The sequence below is a fragment of the Sminthopsis crassicaudata genome, chromosome 2 (genome assembly GCF_048593235.1).
Source record: "Sminthopsis crassicaudata isolate SCR6 chromosome 2, ASM4859323v1, whole genome shotgun sequence".
NCBI lineage: Eukaryota > Metazoa > Chordata > Mammalia > Dasyuromorphia > Dasyuridae > Sminthopsis > Sminthopsis crassicaudata.
Window position 1 is genome coordinate 379,717,363 of NC_133618.1, and position 13,048 is coordinate 379,730,410.

At 35.5% G+C, this 13,048-nt stretch overlaps 1 protein-coding gene across 1 annotated transcript; it reads left to right on the top strand.

Annotated features, from left to right (window-relative positions):
• Nucleotides 1-2,596: 2,596 nt before the first annotated feature.
• On the top strand, nt 2,597-12,807 carry LOC141552858 (uncharacterized). Its single transcript, XM_074284802.1, has 3 exons — nt 2,597-2,770; nt 2,826-4,627; nt 12,667-12,807. Exons 2-3 carry the CDS (start codon nt 3,299-3,301, stop codon nt 12,805-12,807), a joined length of 1,470 nt encoding a protein of 489 aa, XP_074140903.1. The 5' UTR covers nt 2,597-2,770; nt 2,826-3,298.
• Nucleotides 12,808-13,048: the final 241 nt, after the last annotated feature.

Here is a 13,048-nt window from a genome sequence, read left to right on the forward strand (position 1 = left end):
GCCATAGAGTTATTTTGCTACATAAGAAGAATTGGACTTCGAAATAAGGTAAAATTAACCTGAGAAGGAAATCAAAAATGCAAGTGTACAAAAACAGAGGGATTGGAAATGCTATGTAGTGGTTCTCATTTCCCTGAGTTCGTTCGCTGGCTGTAGCTGGTTCTATTCATTATTGAACAAATGGAAGTGATTTGGTTCATCTCATTGTTGTAGAGAGCTATCTCCATCAGGATTGATCATCATATAGTATTGTTGTTGAAGTATATAATGACCTCCTGGTCCTGCTCATTTAATTCAACATCAGTTCATATAAGTCTATCCAGGCCTTTCTGAAATCTTTCTGCTGGTCATTTCTTACATAACAATATTATTCCATAACATACATATACCACAATTTATTCAGCCATTCTCCAATTGATGGGGATCCATTCAATTTTCATTTTCTAGCTACTACAAAAAGGGCTGTTCTGGAGTATTCCTAATAGCTTTTTAGTTGATTCTCTAGTGTTCTCTAAGTATACCATCTTATTATCTGCAAAGAGTGATAAATTGGTTTCCTCATTACCTACTCTAATTCCTTTAATCTCTTTTTTTCTTCTCTTATTGCCAAGGCTAGCATTTGTAATACAATACTGAATATATATGGTGATAGTGAGCAAACTTGTCACATTCCTGATCATATTGGGAAGGGTTCTAGTTTATCCCCATTACATATGATGCTTACTGATGGTTTTAAATAGATGCTACTGACTATTTTAAGTCTGTGTCATAAAATGAGTGTAAACTGTTTGCATTTTTGTTTTTCTTCTCTGGTTATTTTTACCTTCTGAATCCAATTCTTCCTGTGCAACAAGAAATTCGGTTATGCACACATATATTATATCTAGTATATACTATAACATATGTAACATGTATGCCATCTAGGGGAGAGGGTGGAGGGAAGGAGAGGAAAATTCAGAATAGAAGTGAGTGCAAGGGATAATGTTGTAAAAAATTACCCACGCATATGCACTGTCAAAAAAAAGTTATAATTATAAATTAATAAAAAAATGTTTTAAAAAATGGTGTCATAAAAGGAATTTGGTAGGTATCCTTCATTCCCTATTTTTTCAAATAGTTTATACAGTATTGGAGTTAATTGTTCTTTAAGTTTTTGATAGGATTCACATTCCATCTGGTTTTGGAGATTTTTCTTAGGGAGTTGATTAATACCTATTTCTTTTTCTAAAATGGGACTATTTAAGTAATTTATTTCCTCTTCTGTTAATCTTTGCAATCTATATTTTTGTAGGTATTCCTCCATTTCACTTAAGTTGTCAGATTTATTGGCATAAAGTTGGGCAAAGTAGCTCCTGATAATTACTCTAGTTTCCTCTTCATTGGTGGATAATTCTCCTTTTTCATTTTTGAGACTAACAATTTGATTTTCCTCTTTCCTTTTTTTAGTCAAATTAACTAAAGGTTTATCTATTTTTTTTTTCATGAAACCAACCCTTAGTTTTATTTATTAATTTAATAGATTTTTAAGTTTCGATTTTATTGATCTCTCTTTTTATTTTAAGAATTTCAAGTTTGGTATTTGATTGAGGGTTTTTAACTTGTTCTTTTTCTAGCTTTTTTAGTTGCAAGCCAAATTCATTGATCTTTTTCTCTTTTTATGCAAATAAGCACCTGGAGATATCAAATATCCCCTTATTACCGCTTTGGCTGCATCCCACAAATTTTGGTATGTTGTCTCATTATTGTACTTCACTTGGATGAGATAATTGATTGTGTCTATGATTCGCTGTTTTTCCCATTCATTCTTTTAGATGATATTATTTAATTTCCAATTTCTTTTTTATCTATTTTCTCCTGGACCTTTATTGAATGTTATTTTGATTGCATCATGATCTAAAAAAGATGCATTTGATATTTATGCCTTTCTGTATTTGATTTTGAGGGTTTTATGTTCTAATATATAGTCAGTTTTGCATAGATTCTATCAATTGCCTAGAACAAAGTATACTCCTTTCTGTCTCCATTCAATTTTCTTTAAAGACCTACTGTATGTAGTTTTTTTTTGTTTTTTTTTTTAGTAGTCTATTTAATTCTTTAATTTCTTTTTTATTCATTTTGTGGCTTGATTTATTTAGTTCTGAGAGTGCAAGGTTGAGATCTCCCACTATTATAGTTTTGCTGTCTATTTCATCTTTAGGAATTTAGATGCTCAACCACTTGGTGCATATATGTGAAACATTGATATTGCTTCATTATCTATGGTACTCTTTGGCAAGATATAGTTCCTTCCTTATCTGTTTTAATTAGATTAATTTTTGTTTATGCTTGATCTGAGATCAGGATGGTTACCCTTGCTTTTTTTAGTTCATCTGAAGCATAATAGGTTCTTCTCCAACCTTTTACTTTTACTCTCTATTTATCACTCTGCTTTTTTCTTGTAAACAACATATTGTGGAATTCTGGCTTTTAATCCAATCTCCTATTTGCTTACATTTTATGGGAGAGTTTACCCCATTCATATTTGTAGTTAAAACTACATTCTGTATATCCTGCCATTTTATAACCCCAAATTATACTTTTCTGTTAGGATTACTAAGTGAGAACTCAGGTTGTCTGGATAGTGACAAGGTGAGAATTCAGGTTGGACAATTACAAGGTGAGAACTCAGGTTGACTTGATGGAAGGAGCAGGCTCATTGGCTGAGGTGGTTCTTCCCAGAAGCCCTTGCATTATCCCACGCCCATTCTCTGGGAGAATAAAAGAGAGAACAGTGGGCCTGGAAAGTGAGTCTGCCTGGAGAAGGATAAGAGCTGGAGGAGATTCAGAGCCAGGATTCAAGAAGAAAGACTCTGCATTGCATCAGGCTTGACGGGGCTTTCTGCAGGAAGGGAAGTCACTTCTAAGGACAAGAGTTAACAGCAACTGCCTGGAGACAACGGTTCACTACAGGAAGAAGAATCTGTCTGAAAGATTTGAGTAGACACAGCAGATCTCTTCCCAGAGAGCGATCTGGCAGCTTCTAGAGACGACAGCTCGCTACAATTGGCGCCCAACGTGGGGCAAGGACTTTTGCTTATCCTGACAAGAGGAGCTAGACCAGACCTTCGCAATTTGGCGCCCGAACAGGGACGGACACAGTCCTGATTCCAGTGGAAAAGCTTCCGATCTAGATCTCAGTCTCTCTGACCCAGAACCGTGAGTAACGAGGAAACTTTGTTAAAGATTAAGTGAGCGTGCTAATAGATAAATAAGGAACTTAACTTGTTAAGGGCTAAACCAGGAATCTCTTATAGCTGAAATGGGGCAGATGTTAGCTATATTCAATCCCTGGACCTCAGCCGACTCAACCCCAGCCCCAGAAGCAACCTCAGCTCCACCCCTATTCAGGAGTGGTACTATAGAGAGTATAATCAAGATAATTGAGGAGCAGAGTTTACTTGTAACCTGGGTACAGATTGCTAAACTCTTGGCTGCATTGAGATGCACATCCCCTTGGTTCTTAGAGGAAGAAAAGATAGATGTAGATAAATGGAAGCTAGTGGGATATGAAATGAAAGAATTTCAAGCAAAAAGTGGGCCTCGTTCAATTTCTGCAGAAGTATTTTATATCTACAACATAGTTCAATTAGCCTTAAACTATCAAGCAAGTTGTAGGAGAAGGAAAAGTTTTAAAAATGAACAGAGGAGGAAGTGTGAGGAAAAAAGGAAAGATCAAGATCTTGCCCTAGAGCAAGAAGATTTAAATGAGGAATTATGGTATGATTCTCTTGAAGAAGCTTCAACTCTGCCTAGAGAACAGATTATTGACAGGCCCACATCAACCCCACCTTCAGAGGTGGAGGAAGAAGGAGGGGAAAAGGCAGAAACACAAACAGAATTGCCTGTGAAGCAGCCTAAGCCTATGACAAGATTAGAAAAAGCATTGGTTAAAGCTAAGAGAGAAGGACAGGATATAAGTGATTTTATACATGCATATCCTGTGATTGAAGATATTGACTCTGTAGGTAAAAAAAGGAGAAGATATGCACCTTTAGATTTGAATAAAATTAAGGATTTGAAAAAAGGTGGTACCCTTTATGGGGCTACATCAGCTTATGTCAAAATGTTACTAGATGGTTTGTCTTATGAAGTCCTAACCCCGAATGATTGGAAATCCATAGCAAGGACATGCCTGGAACCTGGAGAAAATTTATTATGGCTTGCGGAATTTCATGAATTATGTAAAATTCAAGTCAGATGCAATTTGGAAATAGGAGTTAACACACAATTCACTTTTGAGCACTTAGCTGGTGAAGGTCAGTATGGAGAGAATTCGGAACAGATTAATTATACCATGACAATATATGAACAAATTGCTAAGGCTGCAATAAAAGCTTGGGGTGTCCTTCCTGGACAGAAAGATCGTGGAGAGGCTTTCACTAAAATACAGCAAGGTCCCAATGAACCTTTTGCAGATTTTGTGGGACGTTTGCAAACTGCTGTCAAAAGAACTATTGGAGAAAATTCAGCTACAGAAATAATGACCAGACATCTGGCTAAGGAAAATGCCAATGAGATTTGCAAAAGAATTATATGGGGATTAGACAAAGATGCTCCTTTAGAGGAGATCATAAGACGCTGTGCTACAGTGGGAACAAATGCTTTTTACACCCGGACAATGATGAATGTGGAAAGACAGGGTCCCTCCTGGCAAGGGCCTTCTGGAGAAACTTGGCAATGTTTTCAATGTGGAAAAATTGGGCATCTAAGAGCTCAGTGTAGATATGGAGATACAGTGAGAAGACAGGGTGAGAGAAGAGGACCCCATGTCCAAAATGCAACAGAGGACTCCATTGGGCATCAGAGTGTAAACTAATTCAGGGAAATAGGATGAGGGGCCCAGATCCAGGGCCCCAGGCAAAAAAGACTTGGGGCATGATGGCAGCTGATGTTACACCTAAAGAGCCTTTAGAAGGTCAGGACTCTGATTTGATCAACCAGCAGAAAAGTAATCACATGGTAGAAAGGGATTACCTGATAAGTGAGCCAAAAGGCAATCAGATTGCAAAAATGGATTACACTTGGGGAGAATACAGGCCTTTTAAACCAACAGGGCTGTGTCCAGTGCAAACAATTCCAATGTAATTGCCAAATGATGAGAAGATATTTAGAAAGTGGTAAATAGAAGGTAATTAGATAGGTTAACTTCCTGGGAGAGAGGGTTTGCTTGTATTTCTTCAGCAGGAGAAGGAATCAGATGGGTGCCAACAAGTCATATTCGCCTTGTCCATCAGAGAAAGACAGAAAAAGAGAAAGGCCTCAAAATAAAGGAGAAGATCTAAGAAACATCTGACACTGAAAGAGCATGGATAATAAGAAGACTGTTAAAGAACTTTAAAAACCAGCAGGAATCATTGGACTTCCTCACACAAGATGAGACTAATGGACAATGGACTTATGGACATTTATAAATTTTCAATTTATGATTATGTTATATACTTCTAGCATGTTTTATGTTACTATGTTACTATGTGCTTATGTAATTTATGTAATTATCTGTAATACTTCCCATATTGATGGATTTATGTTTCAAGGTCATTTATGTAATTATCTGTAATACTTCCCATATTGATGGATTTATGTTTCAAGGTCATGACTGTCCTATGTTCTAAATCAAAAGAAAGGGGGAGATGTTAGGATTACTAAGTGAGAACTCAGGTTGTCTGGATAGTGACAAGGTGAGAATTCAGGTTGGACAATTACAAGGTGAGAACTCAGGTTGACTTGATGGAAGGAGCAGGCTCATTGGCTGAGGTGGTTCTTCCCAGAAGCCCTTGCATTATCCCACGCCCATTCTCTGGGAGAATAAAAGAGAGAACAGTGGGCCTGGAAAGTGAGTCTGCCTGGAGAAGGATAAGAGCTGGAGGAGATTCAGAGCCAGGATTCAAGAAGAAAGACTCTGCATTGCATCAGGCCTGATGGGGCTCTCTGAAGGAAGGGAAGTCACTTCTCTGGACAAGAGTTAACAGCAACTACCTGGAGACAACGGTTCACTACAGGAAGAAGAATCTGTCTGAGAGATTTGAGTAGACACAGCAGATCTCTTCCCAGAGAGCGATCCGGCAGCTTCTAGAGACGACAGCTCGTTATACTTTTCTATTTCCTTTTCCATTTTCCCTTCTCCCCAGTATTTTACTTACGAACACTACTTGCCTCAAGCAGTGCTCTCCCTTTAGAGACCCTTCTCCTTTCTTATACCTTTCCCACACAATTTCTATTTCCCCTTTCACTAATCCTACCCCTTTTCTTTTAGCCTTCCCCTCCCAAGTTTTGTGTAAGACAAAAGTTGTTTCTCAGTAAAACCATATATAACTAATATTCTTTCTTTGGGACAAATCTTGTGAGAGTAAGATTCACACAATATTCATCACCCTCCCTTCCTTCCCTCAGGTATAATATGTTTTCTTGGCCTCTTTCTGAGATGTAATTTCCCTCATTTTATCTCCACTTTCCCCTTTTTTCTGTTACAAACCATTTCCATTTCGTTTCTTTTTTTATATTATAACAGTAAAATCATATTATACATGTACTCTCAATGTATACTCATAACAGAAATACAATTCTCAAGACTTTTTTTCTTTTTACCTTTTTATGTTTCGTTTGAGTTCTCCATTTGGAGGTCAATTTTTTTGTTTTGTTTTGTTTTGTTTAGTTCTGGTCTTTGTATAAAAAATAAATGGAATTCACCAGTTTCATTGAATGTCCAACTTCTTCCTAGAAAGAAAATGTTCAGTGTAGCAGGGTAATTTATTCTTGGCTGCATTCCAAGTTCCTTTATCTTTCAGAATATCAGATTCCAGACCCTTCAATCCTTTAAAATGGAAGCTGCTAGTCTTGAGTAATCCTTATCATGGCACCTTGGTATCTGAATTGTTTTTTCTGGATGCTTATAATATTTTTTCTTGATCCAAAGGTTCTCAAATTTAGCCATGATATTCTTTGGAGTTTTAATTTGGGGGTCTATTTCAGTAGCTGTTGGGGAAATTCTTTCAATGGTCATTTTACCTTCTGCTTCTATGATATTTGGGTAGTTTTCTTTGATGATTTCCTGAAAGATAGTGTCTAGGCTCTTTTTTCATCATGTATTTCAAGGAGTCAATAAACCTTAGATTGTCTCTCCTAGATCTATTTTCCAGGTTGGTTGATTTCCCAGTTAGGTATTTTACATTTTTTTTTCTATTTTTTTCATTTTTTTTTTTTTTTGGTTTGATTGATTCTTGTATCATTGAGTCATTCATTTCCATTTGTTCAATTCTGAATTTTAGTGATTATTTCTTCATTTACTTTTTTTAAAACTTCTTTTTGTATTTGTCCTATTGAATTTTTAAATGAGTTGTTTTGTTGTATGGATTTTTTTTTCCATTTCACAAATTCTGATTTTTAAGGAGTTATTTTCTTTTTCTGTTTTAATAAGTCTGTTTTTCTAGGAGTTGCTTTCTTTTTACATTTTATCAAATCTATCTTTTAACAAGTTATATGCTTTTTCCATTTCATTAAGTCTATTTTGTAGTGAATTTTCTTCAGATAGTTTCTGTGTTGCCTTTTCCAAACCCTCTTGCAATTTTTTCATTTCATTTCCCCATTCTTCTTTTAGCTGCTTTTAAAATACTTTTAAATTTATTCTAGAAGAGCCTTGTGTGATAGGATCCAGGTTATAATACCTTTTGCAGCTTTATCTGGGGACAATCTGCCTTTAGTCTTTTCAGGGTTTGAAATCTGTTCTTCTCTTTTGCCATAAAAGCTGTCTATCATCAGAGTCCTCTTTGCTTTTTTACTCATTTTTTTTAAAAAAAGTTAAGGTCTGTCTTTAGTGAGGTAGAGGTTTTCCAAGCAGGCAGCTGTGCTGGGTTAGTGCTGATTCATTTCCAATGCTGGATGGGCATGGCCAAATCTCATGAAAGTCTGGTGTTTTGGGATTCACTATTGATCATTTGTGTTTGTTTTGGATGTTTTATAACTTCTCTGCTGATCTACTGGCTTGAAAGCAGTGCAGAGTATCCAACACTTTTATAGATTCCTGTAAATTCCTCCCCCCCCATAGATTTTCTGCCACACAGAGACTACACTAATCTGTGGAGTCAGCAATGCTGATGAAGTCAGAAACACCTTGAGACTCTGAACTGTCTGTGGTCAGCTGTTTATGTTAGGCTGCTTCCCTCCTGTTTTAAATTGAAAGAGACTTTTTCTGATCTATTTCCTCCCATAGAGTCTCTGCCACATAGAGTCTGCACTACCACATGGAAACTGTACCTCTTCAGGATGCTGAGCTGTCTGCACTGGAATTTATATTTAGTTAGTTGTGCTGGTTGACTCCCTCACATTTCCAATTGAAACAAACCTTTTCTGGGAATTTTCAAAATTATCTTCTGCTGATTAATTTGTTGCACTCCCAATATTTGTGTTTTCTGCCAGTCCAGAGCTAATTCAGAGGCTGGATTTCATAATTAGTGTGAAGGTTGTAGAGAAGATCAGAGAGAAATGTGTGTCATTTCCACCATCTTAACTCTGCCCTCCAATTTATTTATTTTTAATACACATTATTTTATGAATCATGTTGAAAGAGAAAAATTGGAGCAAAAGGGAAAAATCATGGGCAAGATTAAAAAAAATAGGAATGAACATAGCATGTGTTGATTTACATTCAGTCTGTTTAGTTCTTTTTCTGGGTGCAGATGACATTTTCTGTCCAAAGTCTTTTGGGATTGCTTTGGATCACTGAGCCACTGAGAAGAATCAACCCTTTCATAGCTGATCATCACACAACTTGCAATTATTATTTACAATAATGGTTCTGTTTGTTTCATTCAACATCAGTTCATGAATATCTTTACAAGCTTTTTTATAATCATTTTTAATAGAACAACTATTTTCCATTACCTTCATATACCTCAACTTATTTAGCCACTCCCCACTTGATGGGCATCCATTCCTTTTCCAATTCTTTGCTACTACAAAAAGAGCTGCTAAAAACAATTTTTGCACATATGGATCATTTTCTATCCTTTATGATTTCTTTGAGATATAGACCCATTAATGGAACTGCTGGATCAAAGGCTATACAGTTTTTGTTTGTTTGTTTGTTTTTGGTATTTATTTAATTATAATTTTAATTTTTTAAAATAATTTTTATTTATCAGATATTTGCATGAGTAATTTTACAACACTGACAATTACCAAACCATTTGTTCCAATTTTTCCCCTCCTTCCCCCCCCCCAGATGGCAGGTCGACCAATACATGTTAAATATGTTAGAGTATAAATTAAATACAATATATGTATACATGAACAAACAGTTGTTTTGCTGAACAAAAATAATCGGACTTTGAAATAGTGTACATTTAGCCTGTGAAGGAAATCCAAAATGCAGGAGGACAAAATCAGAGGGATTGGAAATTCTATGTAGTAGTTCATAGTGAGTACTTTCACTGGGTGTAGATGGTTCAGTTCATTACTGATCTATTGGAACTGATTTGGTTCATCTCATTGTTGGAGAGGGCCATATCCATCAGAATTGATCATCATACAGTATTGTTGTTGAAGTATATAGTGATCTCCTTTAATCTCTTTTTCCACTCTTATTGCCAAAGCTAGCATTTCTAATACAATGTTGAATAGTAATGGTGATAGTGGACAACCTTGTTTCACTCCTGATCTTAATGGGAATGGTTGCAATCTTTCTCCATTACATATGATGCTTATTGATGGTTTTAAATAGATGCTACTGGTTATCTTAAGGAAAAGTCCATTTATTCCTATACTCTCAAGTGTTTTTAATAGGAATGGATGTTGGATTTTATCAAATGCTTTTTCTGAATTTATTGGGATGATCATATGTTTTTTATTAATTTGATTATTAATATGGCCAATTATACTGATAGCTTTCCTAATGTTGAGCCAGCCGTGCATTCCTTGTATAAATCCTACTTGATCATGATGTATAATTCTGGGGATGATTTTCTGAAGTCTTTTTGCTAATATCTTATTTAAGATTTTAGCATCAATATTAGGGCGATTGGTCTATAGTTTTCTTTCTCCATTTTCAACCTACCTGGATTGGGTATCAGTACCATGTCTGTGTCATAAAAGGAATTTGGTAGGACTCCTTCATTCCCTATTTTTTTCAAATAGTTTATATAATATTGGAGCTAATTGTTCTTTGAATGTTTGGGAGAATTCACCTGTGAATCCATCTGATCCTGGATATTTTTTCTTAGGGAGTTAAATAATAGCTTTTTCTATTTCTTTTTCTGAAATGGGACTATTTAAGCAATTTACTTCCTCCTCTATTAATCTGGAAAGGCTATATTTTTGGAGGTAGTCCTCCATTTCACTTAGGTTATCAAATTTATTGGCATAAAGTTGGGCAAAGTAACTCCTTATTATTTCTCTAATTTCCTCTTCATTGGTGGAAAGATCCCCCTTTTCATTTTTAATACTAACAATTTGATTTTTCTCTCTCCTTTTTCTAATCAGATTTACCAAAGGTTTGTCTATTTTATTGGTTTTTTTCATAAAAGCAACTTTTAGTTTTATTTGTTAGTTTAATAGTATTTTTACTTTCAATATTATTGATTTCTCCTTTTAATTTTAGAATTTCAAGTTTAGTTTTTGGTTGGGGGTTTTTAATTTGGTCTTTTTCTAGTTGCAGGCCCAATTCATCGATCTTCTCTTTATTTTGTTCAAATAAGCCTCTAAAAATATAAAATATCCCCTTATTACCGCTTTAGCTGCATCCCATAAATTTTTGGTATGATGTCTCATCACTGTCATTATCTTGGGTGAAATTATTAATTGTGTTTATAATTTGTTGTTTCACCCAATCATTTTTTAAGATGAGATTATTTAGTTTCCAATTACTTTTTGATCTATTTACCCCTAACTTTTTGGTGAATGTAGTTTTTTTTATTGCATCATGATCTGAAAAGAAAGCCTTTACTATTTCTGCCTTCCTGCATTTAATTTTGAGATCTTTATGTCCTAATATATGGTCAATTTTTGTATAGGTTCCATGAACTGCTGAGAAGAAAGTATATTCCTTTCTCTCACCATTCAGTTTTCTCCAAAGATCTATCATGCCTAATTTTCCTAATATTTGATTTACTTGTTTAATTTCTTTCTTATGTGTTTTGTGGTTTGATTATCTAATTCTGAGAGTGCAAGGTTGAGATCTCCCACTACTATAGTTTTGCTGTCTATTTCTTCTTGCAACTCTCTTAACTTCTCCTTTAGGAAGTTAGATGCTATACCACTTGGTGCATATATGTTTAGTATTGATATGGCTTTATTGTCTATGCTACCCTTTAGCAAGATATAGTTTTCTTATCTCTTTTGATTAGATCTGAGATAAGGAGGTTACCCCTGCTTTTTTGACTTCACTTGAAGCACAATAGATTCTAGTCCAGCCTTTTACCTTTCCATTTCTACTTCCTTTTTTTGTTATATCCTTAAAATCAAATTATACATGTAGTCTTAATATATATCCACAACAGAAATACAGTTCTCAAGAGTCCCTTTTACCTTTTTTCTGCTTCTCTTGGGTCCTATGATTGGAGATCAATTTTTTTCTTTAGATCTGATTTTTTACTTAGAAACATATGGAATTCATCTATTTCATTAAATGTCCATCTTTTTCCATGGAAGGAAATGCTCAACTTAGCTGGGTAGTTTATTCTTGGCTGCATTCCAAGTTCTTTTGCCTTTCAGAATATCAGATTCCAGGCCCTTTGATCCTTTAATGTAGAGGCAGCCAGATATTGAGTGACCCTTTATTGTGGCACCTTGGTATTTGAATTGTTTTTTTCCTGGCTGCTTGTAATATTTTTTTCCTTAGCCTAATGGTTCTGAAATTTGGCCACAATGTTCCATGGAGTTTTGTGTTTTTTTAGGGTCTTTTTCAGAAGGTGTTTGATGAATTCTTTCAATGTCTATTTTACCTTCTGCTTCTATTATATCTGGGCAGTTCTCTTTGAAGATTTCCTGTAAAATAGTATCTAGGCTCTTTTTTTCATCATAATTTTTGGGAAATCCAATAATCCTCAGATTGTCTCTCCTAGATCTATTTTCCAAGTCTGTTGTTTTGGCAAGTAGATAGCTGATATTTTCCTGCAGATTTTCATTTTTTTAGCTTTGCTTGACTGATTCTTGGTGTCTCAGTGAATCATTCATTTCTATTTGTTCAGTTCTGATTTTTAATGAGTTATGTTCTTCATTAGCTTTTTGTAAACTTCTTTTTGTATGTATACAATTGAATTTTTAAATGAGTTGTTTTGCTCCATGGAATTTTTTTTCCATTCACTAAATTTGTTTTTGATTGAGTTATTTCCTTTTTCCAATTCACAAATCCTACTTTGTTGGGAATTCTTTACCTTTTCCAATTCACATTTCAGGAAGTTGTTTACCTTTTCTAATTTACATTTTAGGACATTGTTATTCTCTAGCTTAGCTTCTCTTTCCTTTTCCCATTTTTCTTCTAATTCTCTCTTCAGATTTTTAATAGTTTCTTCTAGGAGAGCCTTATTTGGGAAATAGTCTGGAGGCTATCAGGTTTGAAAACCAGCTCTTTTTCTGAATAGAAGCTTTCAATTGTTTTCTTCATTTTTTTGCTCAGTTTTTTTTTAAAGCCTTCAGGGTCTGCCCTCAAGGCAAGGAGATCACCAACTTCCTCTGCAGAGTGAGGATGGGTTTATGGGCCCTATTTGCCCTCTCAATGTGCTGCAAGGAACAGTGGAGCTGCGGGAGGGCTCTGGGAAGAGCTACACAGGGAAGTGATTATGCCTGGGTGTGTAAGTGCCCTGCTAGGATCCCCACTGTGATCGCCTTGGGGCTAGTGGTTAAGGAGCAAAGGTTTCACTGCCCTCCCACAAAAGCCTGCTTTGACTATTTGCTATTGCCTTGTTCCTCACCACACTGGAAGTGTCCCTGACTGGGAGAGTGTAGTTGGGCTGGGGAAATTCCACTACCCCTAGCCTAGCCCCTCACTATGCAGATGAAAGGCTACCCTGGGTTGTGC

What these genes read in the sequence shown, in the direction of transcription:
- LOC141552858 (XM_074284802.1), top strand. Translation starts at nt 3,299, where the DNA reads ATGGGGCAGATGTTAGCTATATTCAATCCCTGGACCTCAGCCGACTCA. An exon ending in TCATAAGACGCTGTGCTACA is followed by an intron (nt 4,628 to 12,666) that starts GTGGGAACAAAT and finishes TAAAGCCTTCAG; the next exon opens with GGTCTGCCCTCAAGGCAAGG.